At 45.4% G+C, this 14,090-nt stretch overlaps 1 protein-coding gene across 1 annotated transcript in view; it reads left to right on the top strand.

Annotated features, from left to right (window-relative positions):
• LOC146059705 (apoptosis-inducing factor 3-like) overlaps positions 1-14,090 on the top strand; it is a 149,807-nt gene that overhangs the window by 30,667 nt on the left and 105,050 nt on the right. The window contains exons 8-11 of the mRNA XM_083172165.1: positions 135-221; positions 6,753-6,844; positions 8,673-8,803; positions 11,927-12,042. Coding sequence (XP_083028291.1) covers positions 135-221; positions 6,753-6,844; positions 8,673-8,803; positions 11,927-12,042 — 426 coding nt within the window. The remainder of the gene's footprint in view (positions 1-134; positions 222-6,752; positions 6,845-8,672; positions 8,804-11,926; positions 12,043-14,090) is intronic.

Genomic DNA, 14,090 nt, shown 5'->3' with positions numbered 1-14,090 from the left:
AGCTTAACATACGACCAGGCATCATTTTTAGATTTAGGCCTTAAAGCTTGTGATTTACATTCTCCTTAACATTTCTAGACAGTAAATTGACTTCTTTATTCCTGCAAATAACTTGTTGTGGCATCTACTTCTAGGCAATGACTGCAAAGGCTGCTGAAATCTACCTACGGCCTGCAAATTTTTTCTCTGAACACAAAATTGAAGTCTGGACAGATAAAGAGGTAATTGTTGTTGAAAAAATAATAATGTCATTAACAGCTTTAAAAGATTTTTAGGGACTTCGGAGGTCATTCTGGTTGACGTGAAAAGCTGCGACATTCTCAGCTTTGTGTGTCCTTAATACATCGCCCGCAGGAACGCCCACCTGTGAATGTCCCCACACGCATGCGAATTAATTGATGGTCGCCCACCATCTACTGATTTCTACAGTACACGCAGATCTAAGACACTCTCTGGTGTCTCAGATCTGCGTGCACCCTGTACTGGAAGAGGGCGGGCAGCTGCACCCGCATCATCGGTAAATTACCATGGGAACGCCCATGAAACGCTGGGCGTTCTCATGGGCGACACCCTGGCCCACCGCTCCACACCCCCAGCCCACACTGTCCCGTGGGAACGGATAGTCGACTATGCAAGTCCTTTCGCCTATGGATCCTGCACATACATCAGGATGCGCAGACTGAAAACCTCACTCCCCCGTGCGCGTTCGCGAATCATTCAGAATGTCCCCCTGGATGCAGAGTTGACTATAAGTTGGAAGTATACATTTATCCATATAGACCACAGGTTCTCAAAGTCGGTCCTCAGGACCCCATGTATGTTGCATGTTTTGCAGGTCACCCGAGAGGTGACACATTTTAAAAGAGCCACAGGTGGAGCTAATTATTTCACTTAATTCTGTGAGGAGACCTGGAAAACATGCACTGCGTGGGGTCCTGAGAACCTGTGATATAACATGGTATATACAGTACAATGTAGGAGCCAGACTACTGTCCCTTAAACCCCACCAAAAAAACTGAACTTTCTGTGGCCGCATAACTGAGCAGCCCCACTCACCACATACGGACACTTAGCACATACACCTGTATGCCTGGACTGGCTGATGCAATAAGGCAATCTGGCCCCTGCAATTTCTCAAACCTGCCCCTAATCCTGCGTTTGCCCCTGCATCGTGTTAACCTCTCCAATGTACAATACTTTCATAGTCCGCAGTTTAACACATCTGCACAAAATACGTGTTACGTAAGTGACAGAAAAAGATTAAGATCGTTAACTGTATTATTTTAGCTTCTTTGTGTTTGTAAATTGTCTGTCATTTTCTTGTTTTGCTATAGAAACAGCTTAATACCGTGATGTGCCATTAAAATGTCATGCCTCAATTTATGCTGCATGCAGCAGTCAGTTTCATTGTGAAATCCATAACTAGAACAAAAAGATAATTTGCTGATGTGGAGAACTTTAGATGATTTTCCTGAGCGGAGTAAGAGACTATTACTGCGATCGCACAGCTGTGATGGACGTATGACATGTGAAATCGGGTTTTACACCCTATTAGCAATTCATGACCTGTATAATTAGTTTTAAGTCAGTATTTGATATGATAAAAAGAGCTACTTGTTACTCTTATACAACTTACGACTGGCTTGCCTATCAAAGGGTCGCTGATTATTTATACAGAACATAAGCATGTGGTTATTAACTTCTCAGAATTTATGTGTCATAGAGAAATTAGAGGTTGGTTTGCAAAAGCAAACTCCTTCTTTAATGGACAAAACCATGTGCACTGCAGGTGGGGCAGATGTAACATGTGCAGAGAGTTACAATTGGGTGGGGTGTGTTGAAACTGAGTTGCGGCCGGTGCCACCTCCATCCGGGGGGACCTGCTGCAAACTGCTGCCCTCCAGTGGCCGGCGCTCTAGGCAAATGCCTAGAGCTGCCTAGTGGTGGTGCCGGCCCTGCCCCCATACATTAGGCACCCGAAGGACAAGTTGGACCTAATCATCCTGACCGCTCCCCGGGGGATTCTCACACGATTTGGCACTTGACGTGCCAAGTTTTGCATGTGATAAATCGCATGCGATTTATCACATGCAGTTCCCAGGGAGCTGCAGACGGAGGGAACCTAGCGAGGGGACCAGAGAGCTGGGTATGTGAAGCGTAAGAAAAAAAAAACATACAAATGAATGGGCAGCCAGAGATTGGTTGAGAGCTCCCTCAATCGCTGATTGGCTGCCCATTTATTTGTATGGGTTTTTCCCTCAATCGCTGATTGGCTGCCCATTTATTTGTATGGGTTTTTTCTATGTGCGCCCGCTGCACGGCTTCCCCTACGCTACCTGGCTCCTTCCGCTTTCTACGGCTTAACATACCCAGCTCTCTGGTCCCCTCGCTGGGTTCCCTGCCCGGCTCTCTGGTTCCCTCGCTGCTTTCACCGCCCACTGCCCCTGCCTGCCTCCAGGCTGCACATAAAATTTACCAAATCTTAGGTGCAGCCCGTCCGACCTCCCAACTCCGACCATGCGCACAGGACCGCACATCGGGTCGGAAGGTATGTCAGTACATGCGATTTGGCCCAATCCATCCGGACTCTCTCTGCACATGTTACATCCTTCCCACCTGCAGGGCAGCATGGTTTTGTCCAGGACAGGCCAACCTGTGGCTCTCCAGATGTTGTGAAACTACAAATCCCAGCATGCCTTTTCACCGTTTTAACACTCCCTTATAGCAAAACTGTGGCAAGGCATGATGGGATTTGTAGTTTGACTACATCTGGAGAGCCACATGTTGGCCATGCCTGCTTTTGTCCATTAAAGAAGGAGTTTGCTGTTGCACATCAACCTGAATCACACCCTTAGTTTCCATCTTTATGTGTTGGAGTCGAAGCAGAGCATCCTTACTAGGAAAAAATATTAATTATTTAAAAAAAGCTTATTTTCTTTTTTGAATTTTGAAATAAACGGGCATATTTACTAAGTGGGGGTTTTTACAAGTAATTGTGGGATTTGAAAGAACATTGATATTAAAAGGGAAGCATTTCTGGTTTTGCATATACAGATTGAGTATCCCATATCCAAAATGCTCGGGACCAGAAGAATTTTGGATAACGGATTATTCCATATTTCAGAATATTTTTATATTTCAATGATGCACCTTGCGGTATCTTGCATTTATGATGTACAAACACATCAAACCTATGAAATATACACAAATATATTTTAGTTGTGCATAAAACAAGATTTCAAAACATGAAACAAAGTTTGTGTACAGTGCCAGCTATATAGAATGTCCTCAGTAGTGCCAGTTATATATAATGTCCTAAGTAGTGCCAGTTATATATAATGTCCTCAGTAGTGCTGTTCTAGTCTGTACACACTATTACAGATGTCCCCAGTTGTGTTTTTAGCAAAAAAAAAATTTTTTTTTTACTTTCTGGAATGTATGGTTTTTGGAATAATTTAGATAACAGATATTTGGATAAGGGACACTCAACCTGTAATAGTAATTTTAATTATTTTGTTTTTATCATGCCATCAAGCAATAAATATGATTTTATTGGTTTTCTAACCATAAATAACAGAAATGTAAGTATGAGTTTACAACTTGTATAATAATGAAGGACATACTAATGTCAGGATAATATGAAAAAAAGCATTAACAGAAAAGCTAACAAAATAAATATATATATTGATGCCGTAATTAAGTTGGTTGTGCACTTTATAAATTTTGGTGTAACGTTGTGCCTTCTGAGGAAGGTAGTAAAGCTAGGAACACATTACACAACATTGTAAACAATGTGGCTGATTACGATGGATTCTGAATGACAAATCATGTAAATGATCCAGTGTGTACGTTTTATCACAATGATATACTCAGCTTCAAAGGTTTAAATGTAATGATCAATCTTGTGAAGTGAGAAATCTAGATACAGGGCTTGATGCACTGCGTTGCGAGTCCGGCCATGTGCGGGATGCCGGCCGAACTCAGAGTTTTTTTTACAGGGGTAATCATTTAAAAGGCATGCGCTTTGCCTTGTAAATGATTTTACCTTTAAAAAAACCTCATAGTCCGGCCTGTATTCCGCATGGGCGCCAGACTTGCATTGCATCAGGCTCGTAGTTTATAAATGTGTGTATATATATTAATGGCAGGGACAGCATAAATTCACATGAGGTGAATGTGAACTATCCGGACCAGGTTTTAAAGCAGCAACAGGATAATTAGATCCAGTCCAGGTTTCCTATGCTGATGTGATCAGGGTTTTGCTGATTAGCAGCACCTGTGGCTTTCTGTTAAATCTGTGTCCAGGACAGAGGACAGTAGCTGCCCAGGTGATAGGGTGGGGGCGGGGGCTACGGTAGGGCCATTGGAAGCTGTGAGGAGTTTGGTGAACTGTGCTGCTGACATTTGTATGCTGCTGTACTGTAACCCTACAAACCTTCTAGAATGCTGTTGCCTGCTATAGTGAGAGGAAGATCCTTTTGCCATAGAAATCCAGCAAATGTTTTTGCAAGCAGGGCTAACACTGCCGATAGCACAGTGATAGGGCTTTTCTCTACACAAGTACATAATGCTTTGTTCTGCTAATGAGATATGTATTTTCTCTACATAATAAAAGATAGGTCTATCTAATGGAACCCTTAATATTTCCACCATATCCAACAAAATGTAAAATCCATCAGAAATTGCGTTTTTGTTATATATGAGATTGAGTAGATTTTTATTTTTATTTTTTTGTAAAATACATATCACATGTAACATCCCTGCCCCCTTCTGGACATAAGTGGTATTGTATGGTTTAGCACAAAAACTCCTAATTGCAGGCGTGTTTGCAGCACTGTACAGTAAGGCCCTTATTCTAAATCGGACGGTACGGCCCGCGTGCGGCCGTACCGCCGATGTTTTTAGTCTGCACATGCGCAGAGGTCAATCTGCGCATGTGCAGCCCCCTTCGCCGCAGACGTATTTCGTCCGCCGCAAAGGGGGCGTATAGGGGCGTGAGGGGCTTCATACCCTCATTTCCCTATGTGTACGCCCCGCGTTTCATGGGCGTTCCCATGCAAACGCGGGGCGTATGCATGGTAATGAGGGTGTGACGCAACTCATGGGGGCGGAAAGCTGACGTCGCCGGATGTCAGCTCTCAGCCCCCATACAAGCTATCACACGGACGATTGTCCGTGTGGTCTCAGCTTGCGGGAGCTGCTGGGGCGTGCGGACCTGCCTTCGATGGTCGACGACCATCGAATGCAGGGGGCAGCTCCCACCATGGTGGAGGCGTACGCCTCCACCATTTTTATGCGGATCGCCAGCCGTCCGTGTACGGACGGCCGTTGCGATCCGTCTTGTGGGCGGGGATTGGTTTGTGCGGCCGGAGCACCGTGTGCGGCTCCGGCCGCACCAACCAGAATAAGGGCCTAAGTGCAATGTTTTGGGTTTTTTTGGGGTGGAATTTAGGGGTTCATAGTGCTGTCACTAATGATAAAAGAGGAATCAGTGCAGAAATAAACAAACCAAGCATGTACAGTACTCACTTATCCAGACAGTGAGGCTGCTATAAATCTTGTATCAATTTGTAACTCTAGGTGAGTAATAAAGAAAGTGTATAAGTTTTATAAATGATAGATGCAATTGCTAAACACGTCAGGTGTTCTACAGATGTGTCCACTTTCATCGAGCCTCCTGACTTGGTAACGCTGAGTGCTTTCCATGCAACTTTCCATGGGTCATGGGTTTGATTCCCACCATGGCCCTAACTGTGTGGAGTTTGTATATTCTCCCCATGCTTGTGTGGGTTTCCTCCAGATACTCCAGTTTCCTCCCACAATCCAAAAATATGCTGGTAGCTTAATTGGCTCCCAACAACATTAACTCTAGAATGAATGTGTATGCATTTATATGTGGTAGGGAATATAGATTGTAAGCTCCACTGGGGCAGGGACTGATGTGAATGTTCAGCTATACTCTGTACAGCTGCGGAATATGTTTGCGCTATATAAGAAACTGTTAATAAATAAATATATGCGTCTGGAGCTGTATCGGCATACGAATAGCTAGGCTACACTATTTTTCTAGCGAGCAATATAATATAGCATTACATATGCAGATATGGGGGGTTATTCTGGTTCATTCGCAAAGGCACAATCACTCTCTAATGGACAAAACCACGTGCGCTGCAGGTGGGGCTGATGTAACATGTGCAGAGAGAATTAGATTTGGGTGTTTTATTGTTTCTGTGCAGGGTAAATACTGGCTGCTTCATTCTTATACTGCAATATAGATCTCAGTTTGAAGTAAAACCCCACCCAAATCTAACTCTCTCTGCACATGTTACATCTGCCCCACCTGCAGTGCACATGGTTTTGTCCATTAGAGAGTGATTGTGCCTTTCCGAGTGAACCAGAATAACCCCCATAGTCACACACAGAATAAAGGCATGCCACATATTTTAATCAGGTGTGTGCTTGTGCATCCTATTGGCAGATGCCCGACATTAATCAGGACCTTCCAGATAGGTCCTAGTCACTAGCCATATGAGCTTCACGCATTGAGATTCTCCTGCTTACATATTTGTTACCAATCAGCTAGTTTCTGGGACCCACTGATAAACAAATTAATTTGTTCCTAAAATATATATAGGTGCTTCTATTAATGCTGTGACTATTTGGATTGGTAATTGAAGTGCTCAGTATGTGATATTTGTACTTTTATTTGTACTATTTCATTATATTTCATTGATTCGTGTGATCACTTTTAGGCGGTTTCTATTAACACAGATGAAGCAAAGGTCAAGTTTAGAGATGGATCATCCATTCAATACAGCCAACTTCTAATCGCTACCGGCAGCAGGTAAATATTTGATACCAGACTACATTCCTAATACTCCACGTCTCTGTCTTTACCATTGGATTATATAACAGTTTGCTATCACCTGGATGGCACCTGTCAGATTCTGCTTCCAAGTTTATTGTCTCAGAACCTTGATTCTGTTTATTGAGATCTGAAGTTATAAAGGTACAAACACTAATGCGGCATACCCTACAGGGGCCTCCGTGCTGAGCGATGTAGTGTAGCACAGACCGCTCAGCACACATCGCTGGCACACATGCGATGTGTGCTGAGGGATCTGGTACGGACATTGGTTTCTGCTGAGAAGAACACTATCGATGAATAGATTTATATTGCATGCAGTATAAATCTAGCCCCCCGATTCTTCTTTTTACACTGCTAACGTCTTTTATAAATAGACAAAGGTATACTTTATTTGGATTCTGCATAGACTACAATTTTAGCCTTTGAGTAATTTGAAATGTGCACTACATTATTTCATCAATAGCAGAACAATCCATTCAAACTGCTACAGTAGGGGAGGTTAATACTCCTTTTACAATGCCTCAAAACCCGGGGTCAGACCCGGGTCAGAGGCGGTGTAAATGTATCACGCCGTGTCCCTTTACACGGGACTTCTACCCAAGTCCTGACCTGGGTAGAACACAGCTAGGACCTGGGTAGAGGGCGGTGTAAATGGGTACGCCGGGGGGGGTGTGTGTGCAGCAGCTTACCTTGGTGCACGGCGATCGGTGTATCCAGCGGGGATCACCGCGGTCCCAGCGCTTGGAGATGATGTCATCTCCAAGCGCGTTGCCAGGGAAATCAGGTGCAACTTGTCCTTAGGACAAGTTGGCCTAGTGTATGGGGGCCTTAAAGGACAACCAGGCAATCACATACAAACTGTTACTTCAGGGCAATTAATAGGAATGTGCGAGCCCTATTGCCACCCAGGGCAAAGGCCCAAGGAAGCCGCACCAGCACTGCCCTGCTGTCATCTGTATATGGCTTGCAGAGTGCCTTGAGTGCCACCCAAGAGCTGCATAGGTATCTAATTACCAGCCCGCTGCTCTGCCTCCGTGTCCCAGCTCTCTCTTCATGACATCGCATGAACCCACAGGCAGGCTCAGGCCACATTGGTGCCCTGCTATGTCTCTGTGTGATACCTCCAAAACTACTTAAATCTGTTCTGTGGATACTTTTAAAAGTAAATGATATGGTGTAAAGCAGTGGTCGGGGAACAGGGGTAAATGACCCCAAATGGGGTAAAAATGAAATTCCTGGGGGTAATGGAAGGTCGCGCTGCCGAGACACAGACTGTGAATCTATATGCATGCCCGGCTGTGTCTTGGCAGTACGACCATCCATTACCCCCATCCATTATCCTATATGCATGCCCGGCTGTATGTGTTACAGTACTGTAATGTACAAGGAACTGGCACAGTGCAGAGCGCCAGGCCCTTATGTATAACACACTTCCCTGTGTGATGCCCAGGGCCCCGCCTCCAAGTCCGCCCACTTCTTCAGTAGAGTCAACAAGTTGCTGCGCCATCTTGGCAGCGCGCAGTCTGTACTGCCGCTGCGGCGCCAAGTTTCTTTGCCTGGTTATAGGCTCCTGTCAAGTTATATCCATCTCTAGTCTAGGGAAAACATTGCACAGACTGTCACTATATCATCTTGAAATACTGACACTAATTGTTGCCGGGACGTCACATTATCAATGGCTATACCACACACAGCCTGGCAGCTATTGATGACGATAATGATTATGATTACCATGTATGTCTGTGTGTGGTACAAATTTTGTAATTCCTATTCTTTGTTTCTCATTCTCCTGTCTGTATCTTAGACCTAGAGAGCTTCGGTGCGCTGGATCCACTTTGCAAAATGTTTTCTATCTGCGTTCACCTGAAGACGCGAATGCGATCAGTGAGACTGCCGTGGGCAAAAATGTGGTGATCATGGGAAGCTCATTCATAGGTAAGTATTTTGAAAATGCATTGTGACTATTTAATCTAATTTCCAACTTAATTACTTCTGCACTACACAATAAAATCTATGTTACTTAGTATAAGCCATGTATTACAAGAAAGTGTAAAAAGGAATCCTTTATGACCTGTTTTGTGACCCTTTGCCATAACTTATGGTGCCTACAATTTGTGGCCAATATCGTACACACGTTAGACTAGTGAGAACACTGACTAGATATTGACTATATTTAGTCAAGATCCAGTCAGGCGATGGTGACGCATGGGATCGCACATCGCCAATGCTCGGGGGTATACATACGGAGCGATCCGTGCTTAATTTCTAAGCAATCTAGCGAGGTCACATATAAAACAGGCTTAAATCACCTGGTGTGTATGCGCCCATAGTGCACTCAGCAGCCTGTCCGTGTGTACACCCCTTTAAGCTGGGCACACACTTAGCGATGTAAACCCAGCCTGACATCGCTGCCGCCACGGGACCTAATCCAATAATGTTGTCAATTTTGAAGTAGTATAATGGCAAATAATGATAATTGTGGTGCTTGTTTTAGGGGAAGTAACTTGATCAGGGCCGGTGCTCTCATAGGGGTAAATTTACTAATATAGGAATATGATACCAATCATAATTTTTCTTATTTATTTTGCACCTTCTAGATGGCATCGGGTCTATAAGATCGTGTCGCATCGCATGCGATGCGATGAGACCCGATTTTTAATTGTACACACACCCTGATGGGTAATTAGTATATCAAATGCCCCTCATTGTTAACACCACCCCACTATCAATGCCAAACCAAAGCGTGGCAAGCGCAGTGAGCCCGCGAGGGACGGCGGTACGCGTCCTCAAACCTTTTCATACCCCCACTATCCACGTCGGCGTGGAGTTGATTTCAGATAGTGTGGCAAACTCAGCTAACCACCGTGCCCGAAGCGTGGCAAGCGCAGCGAGGGGACGCGGATTACTTCACATGTATTACGCGGCCCCTCGCGGGGCTCGCTGCGCTCGCCACACTATATAAAATCAACTCCACGCCGACGTAGATAGTGGGGGTATGAAAAGGTCGGAGGATGCGTACCGCCACCGCTCGCTACGCTTCGGGTTTGCGTTGATACTGGGGTGGCGTTAACAATGGGGGGGCATTTCACATAGTAATTACCCATCAGGGTGGGTATACAATTAAAAATCGGGTTTGGGGGTGCATTTAACATTGGACTCAATGGCAAATCAAAAAATTGTACAATGAACTCCTAAAAGGCTTATTTTGGGTCTGATCGGGTCCCATCGTATACCTTAACTAATGGTATGCGATGGGACCCGAGGGGCGCCATGCTAGGAAACAAGTACCAAATTTTTTCCCATAGGGTTAATATGGGGGGGGTTGTGTGTTATTCAGACCTGATCGCTGTTGTGCAAATTTAGCACTAATCGATTACCGGACACTGCACATGCATATGGATCATAGTGCGCATGCACAAGGCCGAGCAGCAACAAAAATCAGCCATGAATCTATTTGCAGTCCCGTCAGTTTGACCGACCGGAAGTCGCCGCTTGGGGTGGACACCGGACGTTTCCTGGTAGTGCCTGAAAAAAACAGGCGCGTGTGGGCGTTTTTTAGGGTATGTGCTTTAGTCCAGAGTAGTGGCAGGGTCAGAGCTATGCACACTTGGACAGACTAGGATAATCAATCAATCGATGGTGAGTGAGTTGCGAATTGATTTGCGGACTTGCACGGGGTGGGATTCTCCTCTGTCTGCGCAGCAGCTATCTGATGGCAGTCCTCGGCAAATGCGCATACCAGTGATCAGGTCTGAGATTAGGCCCATAGACAGTTGTCTAGGGCACCAAAATTTAGGAAGTCCTTAAAGCACAGCCCAATGGATATAACAGGCCGGATGCACTTCCAAAAGTGGTTATTCAGGGCCAGATGTATCAAGCTTTAAAAAGTGATAAAATGGAGAGCGATAAACAACCAGCCAATCAGCTCCTACCTGTCATTTTTCAAACCCAGCCATGTAGCATGGCAGGTAGAAGCTGATTGGCTGGTAGTTTATCACTCTCCACTTTATGAGTTTTTGAAGCTTGATACATCTGGTCCTCAGTCTCCACTTCTTGAAGTTTGGTCCATCTGTCCCATTGTCTTGAAGGTCTTCATGTCACCCTCACATATGGCATTGGCCTCTGACATGAAGGAAAAGCAGCGCTCCTTCCATGTAAAGCCATAGACTGCTTTTCTTTAATGTCAGCCTTTAGTTGGGAGTGTTGCCTTTGGCTGTAATGTCACTGACCTGGTCTTGATATGAGAAGTGGAGATATGTAGGAAGCCACAGGCTTAAGGTGCCCATACACTAGTAAGATTTATCTTCAGATCTGGCTGGATGGAACAAAAACATGGTTATGGATGAGTGACAGTTTTCCAGCAATTCCAAGCAAATGGTCAACTGTCATTTGCTCTCATCCATAACCAGGATTTTGTTCCAACCAGCCAGATCTGAAGATAAATCTGCGTGTGTATGGCCACCTTAGAATTAGATTGTGGAAAGAGCAGTGTCTCCCAGCAGTACGAATTCTGATCCAGGTGATGCAGGAATATTTTCCTCTTTATGAGATCAGGCTCTTACATCCTATGGGGCCGATTCAGACCCTTTAATTTGGGTTAGAATTTGGCCCCTTGTTGGATAGTGGGGGGTTTGCACATGCCCATTTACGCACATGTGCAAACATCAGGAGCGAACGGTTTCAGCGAGTTTCACACTTACCGAGCTACTGTATGAAATCGCTGGAAATTCCCCTGGGAACGCAGGAGGGCCGATGCCTGCTTGGGGTGGGCGGCTGGCGTCACATGACTAGTCTGAATCAGGCCCTATGTTTTTGTCTGTCTCCCTAAAAAAGCAGAAAAATAAGATATTTTTGGAAACAATTTTCTGGGTTTTTTTTAATGAAAAGTTGTTATGCAACGTTTTATTTTTATTTTGTGAAAGTATTTGTATTACCCGGTTTATATTGTGTGACTGCTTTTATTGTTTTGGAAAAATATATTTTACTAGCTGAATATATTATAACTACATTGTTATAATACTCTTATCAAACTAAACCTAGCTATTACTTTGTATCTAGGCCTGGAAGTTGCAGCGTTCCTCTCAGACAAAGCAGGTTCTGTATCTGTAATCGGAAAATCCGATGTCCCCTTCCAGCTGGTATTAGGATCCGAAATAGGAGCAGCGGTAATGAAGGTAAATATAAAAACAGATTTATCCTAAATAATCCAAACTGGGCATATGTATAAGCCATAATGGGGGTTATTCTGGTTGATTCGCAGCCTTGCGAGTCCACCAAATCCCGCCTTGCGAATGATGGCCTGGGCGCCACCCATTCGTAAGGGCGATTCCCGCGAATGGTTGTAACACAGTAACATCCAGCGACAGACTGGGCCGCTGAATCGGCCTTGGCATTTGTGTATGCGCATGAGCGCGCACACATGCAATGCGCATATGTACGTAACCTCTCCAGGTGTGTGATGCCTCCCTGTCTCCTGGATCTCAGCGGCGCACAGAGAGAGCCACTGGACCCACTGCGAGTCCAGCGGCTCTCTGTGCGCCAATCGGGAGGTGGAGCCTCCACTTGCAAGAAGAAATCGGTCCACCTGGCCATCGGCCTTTCTGCATTCGCCAGAAGTGCCAGATGGCTAGTCTGGCCCTGGTAACATCCATTTGCAGCCTAGTGGTATCCACCCACATCATTTGATGGTCCGCGACCATCAAATCACTTACATGTGCATGGACACTCGGGAGGAAGTGGGTGGGCAGCTGACATCTGGTGATGTCAGCTGCCCAGGCAGGTAGCCCCCTGCCTCTGCAGCCTAGCTGCGAAGGCAGGCACCGCGACTCCAATTCTCCATCTTGCAGCGGCTACGTGTGATGTCACGCAGCGGCCCATGAACTGCCCTGAAAGCCGGACACGCCTCCATTGTCTGGACCGCACCCAATGGCGCATTGCCACCCATCCGACGTTGGAGCACTTTATCAATTGGACTGCAGTCACATTTTCCAGGATGCGACTGCAGTTAAAAGCCTTGCGCATGTGCACTGCAGCATGCGAAGAATTACTTAAAGCGCCAAATTGGATTTTATCAATTCAGCATCCAAAGCTGAATAATACCCCTTTTATAACCAAACGCTGGGTCGCACCCAGGTTTTTGGACCTAGCTTCAAGTCGTTTGTTACCTTTTACACCGGAGCTCGCCACCACCCAGCGCAAGCGGTTCCTGAGCCGCCGCTTGGAGATAACATCATTGCCAAGCGCTGATCACTGCCACCGGGACCCGGACCGCTGTGCTGGGGGCAAGCCAGTAATCTGGGCTGCCCCCAGCCCCTGTGCACCCCCCAGCTGTTGCCCGGGAAGTGAATGGATGCCGTACACAGGCATCCATTCACCTCCTCCGCTGCCGCCGCTGCTGTCTGCAGAGTATAGCAGACAGCAGTAGAGGCTGTGTGTGCCCCCCCCCCCCCCCCCCCCATCCAACCTGCGGATGCTGCGGTCCACAGGCTGTATGACCTCCATTGATGTAAACGGGAGCCAGGTCGGATGACCTGGCGTACCCATTTACACCGCCCTCTACCCAGGTCCTAGCCGTGTTCTACCCAGGTCAGGACCTGGGTAGAAGTCCCGTATAAAGGGACACAGTGTGGCCCATTTACACTGCCGCTGACCCGGGTTTTTGCGGCAGTATAAAAGGGGTATTACCCACTTAATCCATTCGTATGGTGGCTGCAATATATTAAGTCACAGTTGTCTAGTTGTATTACTTAATCGACATTTCCATCTAGTCTACTGGGAAAAGAACACTTCCATTTGATGATTATAGAGGGAAAACAGATGCTTTGTTTTTAATTTACTTTATTTAATTTATTGTGTATTTCTATTTAATTGCATTTTATATGGAACAAGTGTCTTTCTAATTACCTTTCCCTTGGGTACATGACACATCATTATATTACTGCATTGTATACTAATAGATTAATGTAAAATGTGTTTAACATTTACTGCTAACACTGCCAATGGTGATACAAAGCATGTTTTATATAGGTAAAATCATGCTTTTTGTCTGAAATAATAAAAAAGAAATAAGCACCTGTGCTATTGATTTACATTCTGTTATTACTAGTTTCTGTGGGGGAGATTTATCAAAGCTGGAAAACAGACAGGGCCAGATGCACTAAGCTTCAAAAGTGATACAAGAGTGATAAACAGCCAGCCAATCAGCTCCTACCTTCCATGTCAC

The sequence above is a fragment of the Crinia signifera genome, chromosome 2, assembly GCF_055691185.1.
Source record: "Crinia signifera chromosome 2, ASM5569118v1, whole genome shotgun sequence".
NCBI lineage: Eukaryota > Metazoa > Chordata > Amphibia > Anura > Myobatrachidae > Crinia > Crinia signifera.
Note: the sequence above shows the minus strand (reverse complement) of the source record. Positions and strands in the feature narration are given on the sequence as shown.